Consider the following 18,105-nt stretch of genomic DNA (forward strand, 5'->3'; position numbering starts at 1 on the left):
GTGAATAACTTTGGGTCCCTATTCGGTTAGGATGATCCCCACCAAGTTTGATTGAAATTCGCATTCGCATCCCCCCCCCCCCCCCTGCCCAAGGGTGCCATCTTGGGTCTTGCCATAAACAAACTACATTCGTCATAAATATAAAGGTATCTACATACAACATAACTAGACAGTACTGCTTTTTGGGTTTGGGTCCGAGAAGAAGATTTTTAGAGTTTACCCCTTTTCCCTTGGGGCCCCTCCCTTGGGCCCCGGGGGCCACATACTCCACACGAACAAGGCTGATTCCCTCCAAGTTTGGTTGAAATCTGCCCACTGGTTCTGGAAAAGAAGATGAAAATGTAAACATTTTATGCATGACGCACGACACATGACGGACGACAGACGGCGGACGAAAAGTCATCGCACTAGCTCACTCGAGCCTTCGGCTCGGGTGAGCTTTTTTGCCTGTCTTCACTGCAAGACATCCTCCAGTATCCAATGCAATCGGCAGTAGGCGCATTAAATGGTTAAGCCATGCTACAAGGATTCTTCCATTATGACAGCTCCATCTCACCTTGGAACTTAGACTGGCAGTTGCCATCATGCATATTATGCTCTTGTCATTTTTTTTTTAACACTTGCGGTGTGTTCCAATCACTTATGGTACAGTGTACGTGTAAATCCACCTCTCACAGACAAACCGTCAATATATTTTAAAAGACAAACCGAATGTGTGAATTGTCGAAGAAATACATGAGAACAACGGAGACTGTGTATAATTGCGTGAAGGGCGTAGATTCCCAGGAGCTTATTTTAAGCTAATTATTAACTTTATAGTTCTAGAGAATAGATCTTTCAGAAAATATGAAAAACTCAATATTGACCTGGTTGCCCTGTTTCACTGGTTTTTTTTTTTTTGAATCCACACCTAAAATTAATGGGTGCCACTTTTTGTTGGTTTTGTGATGCACGGTCACGTATAATCATAATAATGATTGAAAATCCGACTTGTTGACTTCTTCTTGATTATTGGTCCACTCCCGAAGCTGATATCAATTTACATTACCATTTGTCCACCAGATCTTGCCCAACCACTGCACCCGACTGTTGACTACTGCACGCCAATACGGGAGGGAGTGTGTATCTACACGGTAGCTGAGTCAATTGAGGATTCCGAAACATTTACTATTATATGTCGAGTAAACATGGTTCGCCCCGCAGTTCGCCTCTCATGGAACATCACCGAGGGCGGCACAAACTTGATGGATGAGAAACAAGAAGAAGGGGGGCTCTGGAATGTATCTCTGCCCATAAAGGTGAGAAGTTCCTTAACCATGGCTACTCAAATATATTAAGGATTATTTGCCTTTTGTCCCACTTAGATTTTTAAGTGTAGCAAAAAAATAAAATAAAAAATGGAAGGGGGCTGATGAAAATTGCTTATCCAATAATGGCGAGATAATGGAGTAAAAATGGACTCAACTTAGATTTCTGAAATACATATTTTCTGAACATAAACTTGTCTCAAGGAATATCTAGTGTAATTGCTGAATAATGATATGATACCCTGAATCACATCTCAGGCTTTCCGGTGCTTAAAGTTTGTCCGAATCTGCACTCCGAATCTTATGTCAAAAAGAATGGAAAAGCAGCATCACTGAAAAAAAAACCCAAAACAAACAAACAATTAGGACCTATGAGGAAAGGTAGTTCTCAGATGTTTACAGTGTGACCTGCAAAAGGTATAGGCACTAAATATTTTAGAAACAATAGGGCCATTCAAAACACCGAGGGTGGAGGGGGAGGAAACAGTCAAGACTCAATTTCGAAACTGTGTAGAATGTTTCTCCCCGGAATACTGAGAGTAGGCAGTAAACTGTCAAACCATTTCTAATTTATTTGCGTAGATTTGAAATATCAGTTTCAATATTGCCCATACCTAGACCTTTTTAATATCTTGTAGTTTTCACAAATGTAATGTCTCTTTGGGTACAATCTCGACGACCACGTTTAGATGTCAGAATAGAGTGGCCTATCATTAGCATGGATTTTCTGATTGCTAAAACTGTATAACCCGGTGGTATGAAAACTTACGGCCCCTTTAAAGGGAACGCAAACCCAAAGAGCAATGTGGATTGAGTAAAAGCATTAACATTAGTAGAACACATCAGTGAAAGTTTGAGGAAAAGCGGACGATCGATGCAAAAGTTATGAATTTTTAAAGTTTTGGTATTGGAACCTCTGGATGAGGAGACTTCTAGAGGTTATGACGTATGAGTGGACAACAATATAACGAAAATATAAAAAGAATTCCTAAAATAATAACTTTCTAGCAAAATGAGAGACTACTTGACTAACCGCTTTTAGAAATAAGGGGAATAAGTGCTACCCTTAACATATGTCAGTAATAAGATGATGGAATGTGTAATTTTCATGAATTTTTTTAAATTTAATTCCCTTTATATTTTCTTTATATTGTAGTCCACTCATACGTCATAACTTCTAGTAGTCTCCTTAGCCAGCAGATCTAACTACAAAACTTTAAAAATTCATAACTTTTGCATCGATTGCCCAATTTTCCTCAAACTTTCACTGATGTGTTCTTCTAATGTTACTGCTTTCACTCAATCCACGTTGTTCTTTGGGTTTGCATTCCCTTTAACTCCGCTGATTTTGCTTTAATTCTGTTTCACAATGGAGCAGTCAGAGACATGCATTATTATTCATTATCTAGGCGTTGAGAAATCTCGTGAGTATTGCAAGTGTAAAGCCCGAAATAAATTGTTTGTTACTAAACAGGCCTTCTGTGAAATATATGCAGGCCTATATGAATATATACATTGTGTATGTATATATTTATATGTGGCCGTGCAACACAAAACAAAGAGTCGCACCCTTGATTATAACGTAAGTCCTCAAAACAGGTGAAATGGGTCAACTAAGTAATTTTTGAATTTTTCATATTTTCTGAAAGAGCTATCTTTCTTCTACAATATTCTTTAATTTGAGATCATGATATAAATGGGAAAGTGTGTTTTCAGCAGTTTTTCTACAACCCCCTTTGGGGGGAGAGTGTACAATGATCAGGTATGTATTAGGGGTCCCTTTTCATTTTTGAAATCCTTTACACACTCTTCACTTTCAATTCCAATAACTTTTGAAAGGATAATGCTACTGTGTTGTAAGTTGACATTAAACATAGACAGAATGTATTCATAGAACGTGCTCAATTTCAGCTTAATCTCATAATCTCTTCATTGTTGTTGATCCGGTGGTTGACATCCTGTGTTTTGTTCCTTTCATTACACAGCTATATAGCGCGCCTTGGTGAAAGATTAAGCGCTTGAATAGACCCTGTACTTCAGAGTCTCTTTTCTCAGTTCACACTTTTCCAGAATGTGCGCGTTCTTTCCAATAGGTTAGGGGAGTCTATTTGCATTGAGCATATGTTGAGTTATAAATTGAGCTTAGAGTGTGCTCTTCCAGAATCTGCCCGTAACTAAAAATCCATGTCTTGCGACTTTTTTGTTGGTTTTGTGATGCAGGGTCACACATAAATAATAATGATAATAATAATAATAATAATAATAATAATAATAATAATAATAATAAAACAACATATATATATATATATATATATATGTGTGTGTGTGTGTGTGTGTATATGTATATATGATAATAATAATGATTATAATAATAACATAATATATACAAGGTTGTATATGGATTATGGGCCGTGACGCGAGAAAAGGACCCTTAGGGCATTAAATACCGAAAATAAGTTTTCACCTCCACAGTGTAGAAGGAACTCTGATGTATTTAGATAGGCCTACGGAAACATTTTTTTCTGAAATTCCAATCCTAAATGACCCCATTACGACATTCCCAAAAAAAAAAGGCATGTTTTGTCCAAATCCTGTCACTTTTTTATGCGTACATATGCATGTGTGCGCAGTTAGCTAGTTGATCTTTTTTAAGCGTATTGCTTTGTCATACTACCGCGCCGTTTTCTGGCGTTTGCGTGCAGCAGCGCTAAGGGCCCTTTTCTCGCGTCACGGCCCATATATGGAGCTGCTCATCAAATAGAAATTAATGAATTAATTTGAAATGTAAAAGAAGAATTCCGCCCGGGGAATATTCCAGGTGTGTTTCATGTAGTAATGACAGAAAACATCTTAACTAAGTTTCAAATGTTATAACAGCAAAAGAGGAACCTTTGAGCAATCTGTCATTCCTCCAGGTTTCCAAATATGATGTCGGAAGCAGACTCACTTGCCTGGCAGCGGGTAGTGCGGTGAACGGGTCGAGTAAAATAACCGCGTTCATTGAACATTACAACCAAGGTAAAATCACCACGACACATCCGTTGCACAAACACAATTGTGTATGAAGAATTTTGTTAAATCACCTGTTAAGTTATTAAACGTGGATTTTCCTTTCAGTTGATCTCTTGAATCATTAGGAAAGATAATTCTACGCGTACAAAAAATAATCTGAAGTGCAAGTTCTGATCCCCTATATCCATCCACCAGTGTACATGACATGTACTTTATACAGTATCTCTTTCCAGTCACAGTTGACAGAAAATAAACTCTTAGGGGGTAGTAAGTCTTCAGTTTGAGATCTACGATGCGGTAATGTCAAGATATCCTTATTAACAGTACACTGCAAAAAGTCCGGTGTTAAATGTGAAACACCGAACTGGTATTAAATTTCGGGTGCTCATTCGTGGTGTTAGATTAACACTTCCGGGTGTCATTTCAAAATTTAAAATTGTTTTTTGAATAGCTTCTTTATAGTTACTGCACTTCTTGCTAATTTTGAACTTGAACAAGACGATACAGAATTTTCCGATAAAGTGCTTGATTTTTGAAAAAAATGTGTAAACACATTTGTGACCGTGCACCTCAAAACGAACATAAAGTCGCACACACTGATTTTGCCGAAGGACTGAAAATAAGTGAAATGGGTCAACCTAGCCGAACTTGACTTTTTCATATTTTCTGAAAGAGCGGGTCTTCTTTTACATTATGCTAAAATTTGGTATCATAAAATGGGCAGGAAAGTGTGTTTTTTAGCAGTTTATCTCGAACATTTTTGGTAGAATAATGTGATTAGGTGTGTCTTTAGAATCCCTTTTTCATTTCTGAAAAACCTTGTCCACACTCTTCACTTTCAACTCTAATAACTTTTGAAAGGATAGTGCTACTGCTTTGAAAGTTGGCAGTAATTATGGACAGAATGTGTTAATGAGGCATGCTTAATTTCATTTTAATCTGATAATCCCTTCATTGTCGTTACTCTCGTGGTTTACTTCCTGTTTTTTGTCCCATTCATCGCACAGCCAGCACAGTTTGGTAAAGATTAAGTGCTTGAATAGACACTGTACTTCAGAGCCCCTGAGTTTGTGCTTTCTTTCCAATATTGAGATAGGTTAGGAGAGTCCATTTTATTTGAGTTATACATCATTTTAAAGCTTAAAGTCTGCTCTTTCAGAATATGGTCTTAACTAAAAATTCATGTCCGGCGACGTTTTGTTTGTTTTGAGGTGCAGGGTCACATTTACACCACAGTAACACCAGTTGGTGTGGTCCTCTATTGAAGCTGGACGGGTGTTATACCATTAAAATTAACACCATCAATATCAAATCAACACCATGCGGTGTCATTATTGAATCAACTCTAGCGCAGTGTCAAAAATATCGCCTGCCAAAGTGTCAAATTAACACCACGAAGTGCCAGGCGAACACTTTTTAACACCGTCACAATACATTTTCAACACCTGTGGGTGTGGTCCTCTATTGAAGTTTGATCGGTGTTAGATTCAACACCCACGGTGTTAAATCTAACACCGACGTCTTTACAGTGTAGACAAGCGCTATGACTGAATCCACGTCTTATTTTGTTTTGTTTTAACTTTGAATAATAACTGGAAAACACATTCTTGCCATCCCATTATCTCCTGCGTTGTGAAAATTTATCCTTTACTCCTGCAGGTTCAATGTCATATTTCACTGTTTAATAGTATACAGATTTGAGAGTACATGTAAACATAGTCGATAACGAATACTAAGAAGAACGGGGCATTGTTATGTTATCATTATTATACTTTTTTAAAGGCCTTTTGCACTATACTTTCACTAGTACATCTTTAGTTTGCACCTATCCATTGTTGATGTTTTTATCACATAAAAAAGTGAGGCAATACCGTGCGCTACAGGCAAAGTCTGATGTGTACACGTCATTACTAACATGTTGCTTTTGTGTGTGTGGGTGTGTGTGTGTGTATGTTTGACGTTCGATAATGTACAAAAACATGACAAAAGCAAGTTTAAGAATTTTGTGCTTTGTGTTTTCATGCCTTTATTCTTTATCCTTCCGTCTGTGGCATTTTTGAATGAACTGATTGATAAGTGAAACAATGAATAAACTAACAAATATTTCGCCGGGCTTTACAGGAACTCCTCAAAGTATAACTGTCGAGGCAACTGCACCCGTGTCCGAAAAACCGTTGGTGAAGGATTTGACATTTTTCATCGTGGCGTCTACCATTGCGAATATCACAGTGCTCCTCGTTACCATTTTAGTTGGCGTTTGGTATCACAGAAGAAAAAGAAAAGGTACTCTCAAACTTCTTCATACGTCAGGACAGAAAGCCTCAAACATGTTTAAGGTTGATTATCTCCACCATGTAACAATAGGATATTTGTGTGTGTGTGTGTTTATTTTTTATTTTTTGGTATTTTTACAGCAAGATATATCAAGCACAAGTAAAAATTTTATTTGTTTTTGGAGTTCATATTTGAGAATATTTTGTTTACTATTCATTTCCCAAATTTATATAGTCTGTGCTATAACATTTATATTCTTTACTTGTGTGCATTTGTGTCAGTGAGTATGTCTGTTAACAATCTCATTCTTACTTTGAATCAGAATAGGTATTTTAAGGGATTAAGATCAGCATGAATAGTAGTACATTTCCTGAACCCAGTTTTGATGGTATGTAGATTTCTCTATCTATCCATCCTAAATTGAGTATGCCTACTGTTCATACAAAAACAAAACAAAACATTTGCCTATACATTGGATCTGCAACGGGTAAGTTTATCAGTTGTCAATGTCATGATTTCGTCATCTGCCACAATGTACAATGTACAGTCAATACACGGAAGCTTATATATATATATATATATATATATATATAATATTATATATACATATATATATATAGAGAGAGAGAGGGGGGGGGGAGGGAGAGCGAGAGAGAGAGAGAGAGAGAGAGGGAGGGAGAGCAAGAGAGAGAGAGAGAGGTTATAGGCTTGAAAAATGGTCCTAGAATATCTATTAGTTTCGATCAACTTCTGAAAACACAGATTCCCATTTTAAAATGATACGTGAATTTGGCATACATAATTACGATTCAATTCGTTATGTCTCTCCCAGTGAAAGAATGGCGGCCACTGTTTACCGCCTTGGATATTTGTCGTGCTTTTCTGGAGAATATTTACATCTTACCTTAATAATAAGTGTAGGAGAGACATGTGTAGGTGACTATTAAAGAACACAATAAACTCAATCCGTGAATCAACCTAAAAGAGGTTCAAGTGGTAGGCCTACACATGGCCCTCGTGAAGGTATATAAGTAGGACTCAACACAGTCAAAAGAAATGTGGCTTTCATAGATATTTTAATTTTGTCTTCAGAACGATAATGTGGTACAGTACAGTTGGCAGGGACTAGAAGACAGAGACAAATCTACTGTGGTAGCATGTGTAGCGTCTGTGCTGCATGGTCGCATGAGTGATTGAATACATATTATAAAATGAGTTCAAGAATGTAGCCAATTGGAAGCGCTGAAATGAGTCACGTGTGCGTGCATTATTTTCTTCAGGTATGCACTAAGAAGAGTCTCTCTTCCACCTCCCTGGCCTGACGTACGTCACAATGTTATACACTAGCAGTGCGCACTCAATCAGTTGTTACAAGTGCGTCACGCGCTACTATACGCGCTGTCAATCCTGTAAACAACTTCTAGTTCGGGCTGCGGGCTGCCACAACAGCCGGCGGCCTTTCTTGTGCATAACAGTACGTGGCGTACGTATACTCTTATACGTACGTACAGTACTTATGTGCGGGATTTCCGAGTGCGACGTGCGTAAATGTTTGGGACGAACATCTTCGGACATCTTGACTTTTGAGCGAGTGCTACATGTAGCTGACTGGTATTGACCCACAAAGGTACGTGAATAATGCTGTTAGTTTTCGACCCATTTTATAAAACAAATGATGCACAGGATTATTTCGTGGCGTTAGTGAAGGTGCGGCTCACTCTCGAGTATTGACAACGGTTGCAAACATGCACTCGGCTGCGCCTCGTGCATGTCGCACCATTGTCAATACTCTCGAGCGCGCCGCACCTTCACTAACACACTCTATCCTGTGCATCATTAGTATACTAACAATACTCTCAATAATTGCCAAAATAGATTGTATGCTTAGAATATCTTTTTGTTTTTATTTGTAAATATTGTTAGCGTCTGATCGTCCGAAAGAGAAAATAATACATATTTTGTTATTTTGTTACTCGTGTCCAATATTTCAGAGTTATTAAGGCGTTTGATGGAGCAACATCACCAATTCGAACGTGAACTTGCTTTAATGAGTGCACCATCAGGTAAGATAAGAAATAATCGTACAAAATGACTGAATAATATCATGTTTAGATAAGTGAGCATCCCTGCATGCTCTCATCTTATGTTCGGTGCCTTGTGGCGAGAGGACATACACAATATTACACTTTTTTCCTTTTCTTTTTGAAGAAGTGTCACTGCCGTAGACTGTACCAAAATATAAGAAGTTTATCGCCGAAGCTACATAACTAGCTTGTGAAAACTCGAATTTATCGTAAGGCTTAGAAAATTACAATATTCGCGTAAATCAGTTATTCAGGACTACATGCTAATCGCCACAATGTCTTAGACAAGACGTGGTTCGTTAGTTTTATTCATTTTCCATATTAAATTTTGGTTAAAAAGCATTGTACGAAACTGGAAATTGCATTCATTCTTCATTTAGTAACAAAGTTCTTGTTTTTTTATTGATGGTGTTGTTTGTTGTTTGTTTTATTTTCAAGAAATAATTAACCAGTGCATTAATAAAGAAAGACCAATTCCCTAATATTTCGGAAAATTTATTTTGAGTCACAAGTTTATCAAGTGTAGGGAAATGTGCCAGCAAGTCACATCGTCACTCTGCAAAGACAGTTAAAACACGCAAAAATACAGTTTGGCGTCTCTAACAAATGAACACAGTATGATCAGAATGTGACGATTCTCGTGTTTCTTGAATGAAAGTTGTTCCGTGTATGCACCTATGGCGTACAAACAATGAACTTTTATGTAGCAGCTGACATCACACACACACACACACACACACACACACAATCATAATTTACTTCGATGTCGATAGATATCAGTTTGTCTGGGTTTGGATTAAAAATTCGGAACAGTGGTAGATCCCTTTTCACGAGGGGGGGGAGCAACATATGGATTGGGAGAACTGTGCGAGGGAGCGGAGCGAATGAGCGGGGGAGCTGTATTAGGTTTGGGAGATTTTGCATTTTCAGACTTGAAATTCAGCGCTCTGTTACACATTTTTTTTTTGGACATCCTTTTTTTTCTGTTGAATTGCGTCAAATTGGAATTCTTATGTTGGCATTCTCAGTTCGGGCGGGGAAGTTCTCTCACCGATTTTTTTTTTTTTTTCTCTTGAAGATAGTACTATCCCATCTCTCAACCCGTCAGAGATCTCGGAGTTATTACAAATAAGCATTTGAATTTTCAACAACACATTAAGAACTCATGTCGTTTTGCTGCTTGGGGTATTTGTAAAATTGGTAAAATCCGCGATTTGATGTATCAGTCTTCCACTGCACGTCTAATTCACGCGTTTGCTTCTTCTCATCTTGATTACTGCAATTCCCTTCTTGTTGGTGTCCCTGCCTCGAGCATTGCACCACTTCAAAGAATTCAAAACACAGCTGCTATATAGGCTTGTGACCCTTACAAAAGATCTGACCTCATTACTCCAGTCCTCCAAATAATCCCTCCACTGACTACCCATACATCGAAGTATATCCCTTAAAATTATTCTTATTGTTTACAAGACATGAAAGAGTCTTGCCCCATCTTATCTTAGACTTGATTTTCTTCCGCTCCTCCACTTCCACTCTTTCTCTCATTTCTTCCTCCATTTTCCAATTATCACATGGTCCCCGCACAATGTACCCGTTAAAGGCTCAAGGATTTTTGTGTTTTTCCCCAACTCTTTGGAATAAGCTCCTGCTCTCTATATCCGTAATGCTGAAAGTGTTGCAAACTTATCTGTTTACTCAATCCTAATTTTGTTGTTGTTATGTAATATATGCTGTATCTTATCTCAATAGTTTTTTTTTTCGGATTAATGCGCTTGGAAACATCAGTATCAAGCGCTATGTAAGTGTTATTCATTGTCATTATCATTAGCATTCTATCAAAAAGTTTGACAAATTGTTATTTACAAAAAATTAATACGAATGACTAAATCGTTTTTGCGTCATCGCCATGTAATATAAAATTGTCTGGAAGTTGACGGGAAGGTGTAGGGGAGGTAGCCCCCTCGCACACGACGGATTGTAATTGAAATAGAACGATATTATGCACGTTTTTTGTGGAATATCAATGGACAAATTGTCAATGGAAAGGTACAAGTATACAGAGTCTATATGGAGGGGAACCGAATGAGCGGAGTGTCAAGGGGGGGGGGGGATGGGTAGTCTCCTCACATCCGCGGGAGCTTTTGAGTGTTTACATTTCATTTTTCCCCTTGAGTTTTGTTACAATTTTGTTACAATGAAAAAGAGTGCATTGTTCGTTTTTTGTCGCTATCATATCATTCGTATATATTCTATTGCATTATATCCAGTGATTTGTCATTTCAAATTGTAATTTGTTCAAAATTGAATTAGTTATTAATTCACCCCGTATAATGTATTTCATTTAATAGATAAAAAATAATTTAATTGAACTGTTCTTTTTTTAGTTGAACTTAAATATTTCGTATTCATCTTTCTTGTGGAATATTTGGGGAAATTGTCGAAAAAGTTTAGTAAATCTGAGGACAGCAAACGAGCAGGGAGGGGGGGGGGGGGTTGAAAGTGGATATCCACTTCCCACATGAAATAACCTTTGAATTTCTGGGAATTGGAGTGTCGCGAGAGAGATTTTGCATTTTTAGAATTGAAATCCAACGATCCGGTGCACAATATGGATAAAATATTTGGACAATTTTTTTTTCCTTAGAAAGCAAGAAAATATATTGTTCGACATGTCGGGAATGATTGGGTGATAAAGTATGTGGACAGTATTTTATCCCCCCCCCCAAAAAAATAATAATAATGGTTACAAAATATCGCATTGCGGGAATTATTTGGGAGCAAAATTATATGTTTCACTTTGCCCTCCTGCCAGGAATGTTGTCCCTGCATAGGAGGAAACTTTTGCATTTATAGAAATCAAAAGAAAATATCGCGTAGTTTGATGAAATTCGAGATCACACACACACACACACCCGAGGGAACACTGAAGTGACAAATGTGGTTAACGCTTTCGTTGAAAATGTTTTGAAATTCGTCAGTGAAAAAGTGTGGTAAGGTTGGAAAGGACCGAACGGGGACGATGTGAGAGAGGGTATTTCCCTCCCAGGCGAGGTAGATTTTGCATTTTCAGGATTGAAATTCAACGATGTGGTGCACAATTTGGATAAAATATTTGGACAATTTTTTTTTTCCTTAGAAAGCAAGAAAATATATTGTTCGACATGTCGGGAATGATTGGGTGATAAAGACAATGTGCCCCCCCCCCCCCCCCTGCGATGCCCCTGTATTCGGAAAATTTATTTTGAGACGCAAATGTAACCAACCATACCATGCTTCATCTACATTGGTCCACCGACATTTCCATCGAAGATACGGCGTTTTTCCCCCTTGGCCTCGTTGATACTGCAGAAGACTAATTTAAAATTCAAGGACTTTTGATTTAATGATGTTAACTTTTACGGAAATCTGTGGGAAACTACATTAGTCCAGCGACATCTGAAATTTGTTCAGAAATAATTTTGCACAATTTTTTTTTCTCTTTCTTGAATAATCAATGCTTCAAAAGAGATGACACTGGAATACAGTCAAATTAGTAATAATAATAATGACATTACTTCATTCTTAATTGTCTTTCATTTGTTGTATAGAATCCGAAAAGTTTGTTAAAAAAATATGTTACCTTTATATGTAATCATCGGGCAAAGAACACGGCACTCGTGTTAAGATCCATCCCGAATAAGAACTAAAGAGGGGGATGCTAATTATATCATGCTCCCCTCAAATAGTTTCGATAGTAGCATGGGCGTCACGGGGGGGGGGGGGGTGTTCGCACCCAACGCTACCCCCCCCCCCCCTCATAACCTTAAAAAAAAAAAAAAAAACACTTTACTCTGCGAGCGACCTCAACGCCGGACGCTAAATAATAATTATTTTTTTTTATTATTATCTTTATTATTATTATTTTTTTTTGGGGGGGGGGGCACCAGGGACAGGAAATTCGTGGGAAAAAAAAATCGAACACCAGACTCTGGCTTTTATACATATCTATTTTACAATGTTTACTATTTATCAAACGTACAATACATATCGTACGGTACGGAGCACATACACGTGTATGTGTGCTGCAATGATGTAGGGTCTATGTACAGTACTTTACTTCTCACCAATCTAGATTGAAACTGCGAGCCCATGTGCGAGCCAAGCATATTATAATGTTGCCCCCATCATTAATAATTCGAGAGATGAGATTTTCTTGCTTTTTGATAGAAAAAAAAGTACCCCCTATGAAGTATTGCAAGGTAAGCGTATCATTTTCCCCCTCTCATAATCATAATTCCCTTGATGAGAAGATTTTCATCTGTACAAATATTTCACCCAAAGTGTGCACCAGGTTGCTGAATTTCAGTTCTAAAAAGGAAAAGTCTCTCTCGTGGGGGAGGGGGGCTACCCCTTGATGCCACACCCTCTCCCGTTTGGTCTTTTTCCATGGACTTAATTCACCTTTAGATTGATAGATTAACAAATGTTTTATTGCAAGTGTGCACCAGACCTGTTACTCCATTTTAAAAGATAATGCATAAGTTCCGTCGTGTAGCAGGGAATAATTGAATTAAATTATCTCCGTTGAATTAACCCTTTCCCTTCATATTATCAGCACACTAAAAGTCTTGGGAGATTGAGAGCTTCCTAAATTCCAAATGTCTTTGTGAACTATTTTCAATTGAATTCTAAAAATGCAACAGCTTCCTCGTATGCAGAAACATCAATCCCGGAGGACAAGTGGACAAACGTCGCCCTATAATTCTCGAAATGAGGAAACATTTTTTTCTTATTTTTTTTTTTTATAGAAAACTGTCCAAATATTCATTCAATGTGCAATGGATTGTTGAATTTCAATTCTGAAAATGCAAAATCTTCGTCGCGTAGGAAGGGGATACCCCTCCCACACCCTCCCCCGTTAGGTCTCCAACCATACACTTAGCAAACTTAAACTTGGGAGATTGGCAAATGTCAGAATATTTCATCAAAAAGAATTTTAGATATCTGTCACTTGAATTCAATATACTCAAAACTTCCTTCATCCTCTTCGATTTATGTTTCCCCCGCTCGGTTCCTACCCAAAGATTAAGACACATTTTTGGGACTGACAATCTTTCCGGAGAATTTCATAGAAGTGTGCATCAGGGGCAAAGCAAGATTTTGCCCCCCCCCCCCGTGCCCCCTCTAACAAATAAATGATCAATTATTGAAAGACCATAATGAACAATAAAGGAACTTTTCTCGTTTTAAAAGACGTCAATTTCATAACTGACAATGCGACTCTTTTTCGCCCATAACGGGACGAATAATACACTAACAATTGACATTATTATATCTATACACTAATATTAAATTATGAGAAATTTTAATCTATAGATGGTAGCCTCGCGACCTCGAGTGTGCCCCCTGAAACATACATGTAGAAAACCTTACATTTTTCCTTTTTTTTTCTATGCTTCTATGCCAATAATATTTTAGAACAAATTGTATTGCTCAAACAATGCGATCACGTTTAAAGCTTTTAATGAATACAGTTCAGACGGACATGACGAATAATGAAGTGAAAGTGGCTCGCTTCCTTTGCCCGTACTTACAGTAAAATGAATAGCTTTCATAAGTTATCATCACAGTCCTTCGCGGTGCTTTTTTTTTACTATGTTTAATTCCCTAAATAAATGCTTTTAAAATGCTCTACAAACGCGACTTTTATACTCTGCTTTGACAAAAATTCCCTACCGTGGGAGGGGGTATCCCCCTCCCACAGTCCCACACCCTTCCCCCACCCCTCGGTCGCTTTGCTCCCTCGCCAAGGATCTCACATCGTCACATAATGTACCCCCGTATGTTGTAATCATAGAACTTCACAGTGATTTTTATGCCTCCGCCAACGAAGTGGCCGGAGGCATTATGTTTTCGGGTCGTCCGTCCGTCCGTACGTCCGTCCCTCCGTACGTCCGTACGTCCGTCCCGTTTTGTTTTTGTCGATATCTCAAGAACCGTGAGGTGGTTTTGCATCAAACTTGGTATGGGGGTTTATCCTGGGGGGATAATACTTTGTTTGGATTTTAGGGTCACGGGGTCAAAGGTCAAAGGTCACAGGTTATTTTTTGAAAAAAGATTGAAATTTCATGTTTTTCTCCATATCTCGCAAATGGTTCAAGGTATCTTCATGGAACTTAGTATAGATGCAAGTACCGATGGGCAGTGATTATCTAGGGAAATTGGGGGTCATGGGTCGAAGGTCAAGAGGTCAAAGGTCAAGGTCAACTCCTCAAAATATCACTGCTTTCCTTATATTTATGCAATGCCTGAAAGATTTTTTTTTTAACTTGATGTATGCATGTATAACCCAATATATATTCTGTGGGAAGTTTCTTGCCAAAAGGTCAAAGGTCAAAAGGTCAAAGGTCAAGTGAAAGTGCTAAATTGCACTTCTTCCTCCATATCTCAAAAGTAACTCAAGGTATTATCATGAAACTTACATATTTATGCATGTACTACCTAACAGTGATTCTCTTTGGAACTGTGAGGTCAAAGGTCAAAGGCCAGGTTTAGATAATACTATTCTACCATTGATACTGAAATTATACTTTTTCTCAATACCGTGAAAATTAACCAATGCATAAACTTATAAAAGGGTCAAAAGTCAAGTAAAAATCATCAGTTTCCCCAAATACCTGCACTCTGATGTTTTAATCATTCATCCAATTAAACCTAGTTCTAGGAAAGAGAACATTCAGCACATTTGTGGCAAACCTGTCATTTTAATATTTTGCCAATTGTGTGAAACTTTCATCACACATTGTCAAGACATTGTAGTATAGACCTATTAGGAGAACCATGCATTATAGCGGAGGCATACACCAGTCGCCGTAGCGACGTTTCTAGTTCTACTATGTTTTATTCCCTAGAAATTTGATTACAAATGCTCTACAAACGCGACTTTCATAATCTGTTTTTACAAAAAGTCCCTACCGTGGGAGGGGGTATCCCCCTCCCCCGCTCGGTCGCTTCGCTCCCTCGTCGAGGATCTCACACCGTCACATAATGTACCCCCGTATATTATAATCACAGTCCTTTACAGTGATTTTTCCATTATGTTTAATTCCCAGAAATTTGCTTTTAGATGCTCTACAAACGTGACTTTTGTACTCTGCTTTTACAAAAAGGCCCTACCGTGGGAGGGGGAATGATACCTCTTCCCACACCCAACCCCCCCCCCCCCCCACCGCTCGGTCATTTCGCTCCCTTGCTGAGGATCTCATGCCGTCACATAAAATGTGCCCGCCCCCTCGGGTCGAGATTTTGCCCCCCCCCCCCAAGAAAAAAAAAAAACCAAACAACAACAACAACAACAAAAAACCGGAAGTGTTCCGGCGCGCTTGTGGGTGTGTGTGTGTGTCACTTTGTGTGTTTGATAGAACCATGGCTAATCTTCAATTCCATACGTAAAGTACTATAAACTTCCCGTGACAATCTGTATCCAATACTGAATACAGAAATAAAGTCTTGAAGTATGATGTTTAAAATGATACTACGGATACAATAACAAGTGTGCACCAGATCGCACAATTTCACATCCGAAAATGTGTGTAGATTGCAAAGATAATGTAGAAAATACTTTGAAAACAACTTATGCTTATGAATACGTGCCACAAACTATGTATGTACACATGTGTAATATATACACAGTGTATGATTATGTAAATGTACATGATAATACAGGAACCAATATATATCAAATTTAAAAATAAAAAAAAAAAAATCTCGCAGGTTACATTTAGTCTGTCAAAACGCACCCCCTTGAGAAAAAGCTGGTGACGCCCCTGAGTAGGTAGTGATTATCATCATTTTTGTTATTGTTAGTAGTTATTGTGATTATAATTGATATTTTATCTCGTAATGTACGATAGAGAATTCAGCCATTGGCTGAATTTGCGTAATATGAGAGGCCGTTCCGCGCGCAATCGCCATCTTCGTTCCAGCGCAATTTTTATCGCGAAGCGACTTTTATCTGACCAGAAAAATCTGAAAATATCATCGAAATCCGTGGAAATACGGAACTCATTTCGTGCTCTCTTAAAAGCGTGAATACCGTTGGTTGTTCGTACTCAGCATGGAAGAACAAGCTGACAAATCGGAGAATGCAAGAGCCAAAAAAGATACCGAGCTGTGTGAGCCTAAGGCCAGCCCAGCTCCGGGAGCGAAGAAGAAAGCTGCAGGCAAAACTCTGTCTAGCGGCGGGGGGCCTAAGGCATTCCGCCCCGCGGCTTCGGGGAAGGCACAGCCGAACCCGCCCGCACCAGCTGCTACCGCTCCAAACCCGACCGTGACTACAGCGGAGAATAGCACGGAGGTTATGTCCCGCATTGGGAAACTCGAGTCAATGTTCGAGAAAATGATCGAGACCTTGAGCACACCTCATCATGGAGAACAATATGCCAACACGCCGCGGGATTGTTTTCGTGAATATGGCTAGCGCGACACGCAAAGGGGAAGCAGCTCACCACCCGTCATAGAATTGGCAGATAATCGCAGCGTGGCCGATTTCCTATCGGCAAACCGCTTGTTTTCGGACGTAGGCCTACAGGAGGCAGATAAAGACAAACGCCAGAATTCAAGATACCACGATTGGCTCAGAAATTCGTGGCTCCGTGCGGGATGCGGGGATAGGGGAACCACTCGATGAGGATGTCGCAGACACCATTGTGTATATGATGGGACAGAAACTTGACCAGAAATCTCTCGACGAAGCAGCAACTCGCTACCCCTGCCTATCAAACTGCACATGTCTGGAAACCCCTAAAGTTAACAGCACAATCTGGGAGAACATCTCCACGGGGACGAGACACAGGGATCTGAAACTACAAATGATCCAGTCATCCCTCTTGAAAGGGATAAACGCGTTTGCTCGTACTCTTCCAGCAACTTTGTCTGAAGCTCAGCAGGATGCTATGGCCTTTCTCTGCGATGCAAATTTCTCCCTCAACTGCATGAGAAAGGACAGCATAAAGCCTGACATGAACTCAAATTTCCACAACCTGTGCAAGCCCTCTCACAAAGTGACAGAGTACTTGTTCGGAGATGACCTTGGGCGTCAAGTAAAAGAGATCCAAGAACAAAGGAAAACAATGTCAGGCATGATGAAATCACGCTTCACACGAGAGCAATCACGGTTCCAGCCGTACAAGAAACCGGATGTTACATCTCGCCGTCAAAACACGTCGACTGGGTTTGCCTGTCCTTGGGGGAGGGGCTATGACCGCCGAACATCACATTCCAACCCCATGGCCGGTTCATCTGCACAGCCTTTTTTTAGGGAAGGCTTGGAGGGGGGGGGGGGACCTCGAGATCCTCCTCACACTTACATACCGTCGTCAGCAGCAAGGGAGGGTTGCAACAGGCAGCCAACCTACCACAGGCAGAGCCAAAGCCAGGGGAGGAAATAG

General features: G+C 39.2%; 1 protein-coding gene and 1 pseudogene across 1 annotated transcript in view; both read left to right on the forward strand.

Annotated features, from left to right (window-relative positions):
- LOC140240268 (uncharacterized) overlaps window positions 1-13,418 on the forward strand; it is a 29,739-nt gene extending 16,321 nt beyond the window's left edge. The window contains exons 3-6 of the mRNA XM_072320052.1: window positions 1,063-1,298; window positions 4,223-4,325; window positions 6,441-6,602; window positions 13,360-13,418. Coding sequence (XP_072176153.1) covers window positions 1,063-1,298; window positions 4,223-4,325; window positions 6,441-6,602; window positions 13,360-13,418 — 560 coding nt within the window. The remainder of the gene's footprint in view (window positions 1-1,062; window positions 1,299-4,222; window positions 4,326-6,440; window positions 6,603-13,359) is intronic.
- A 3,354-nt stretch (window positions 13,419-16,772) lies between these two features.
- Window positions 16,773-18,105, forward strand: LOC140240137 (uncharacterized; annotated as a pseudogene).

Source organism: Diadema setosum, chromosome 16 (genome assembly GCF_964275005.1).
Source record: "Diadema setosum chromosome 16, eeDiaSeto1, whole genome shotgun sequence".
Taxonomy (NCBI): domain Eukaryota; kingdom Metazoa; phylum Echinodermata; class Echinoidea; order Diadematoida; family Diadematidae; genus Diadema; species Diadema setosum.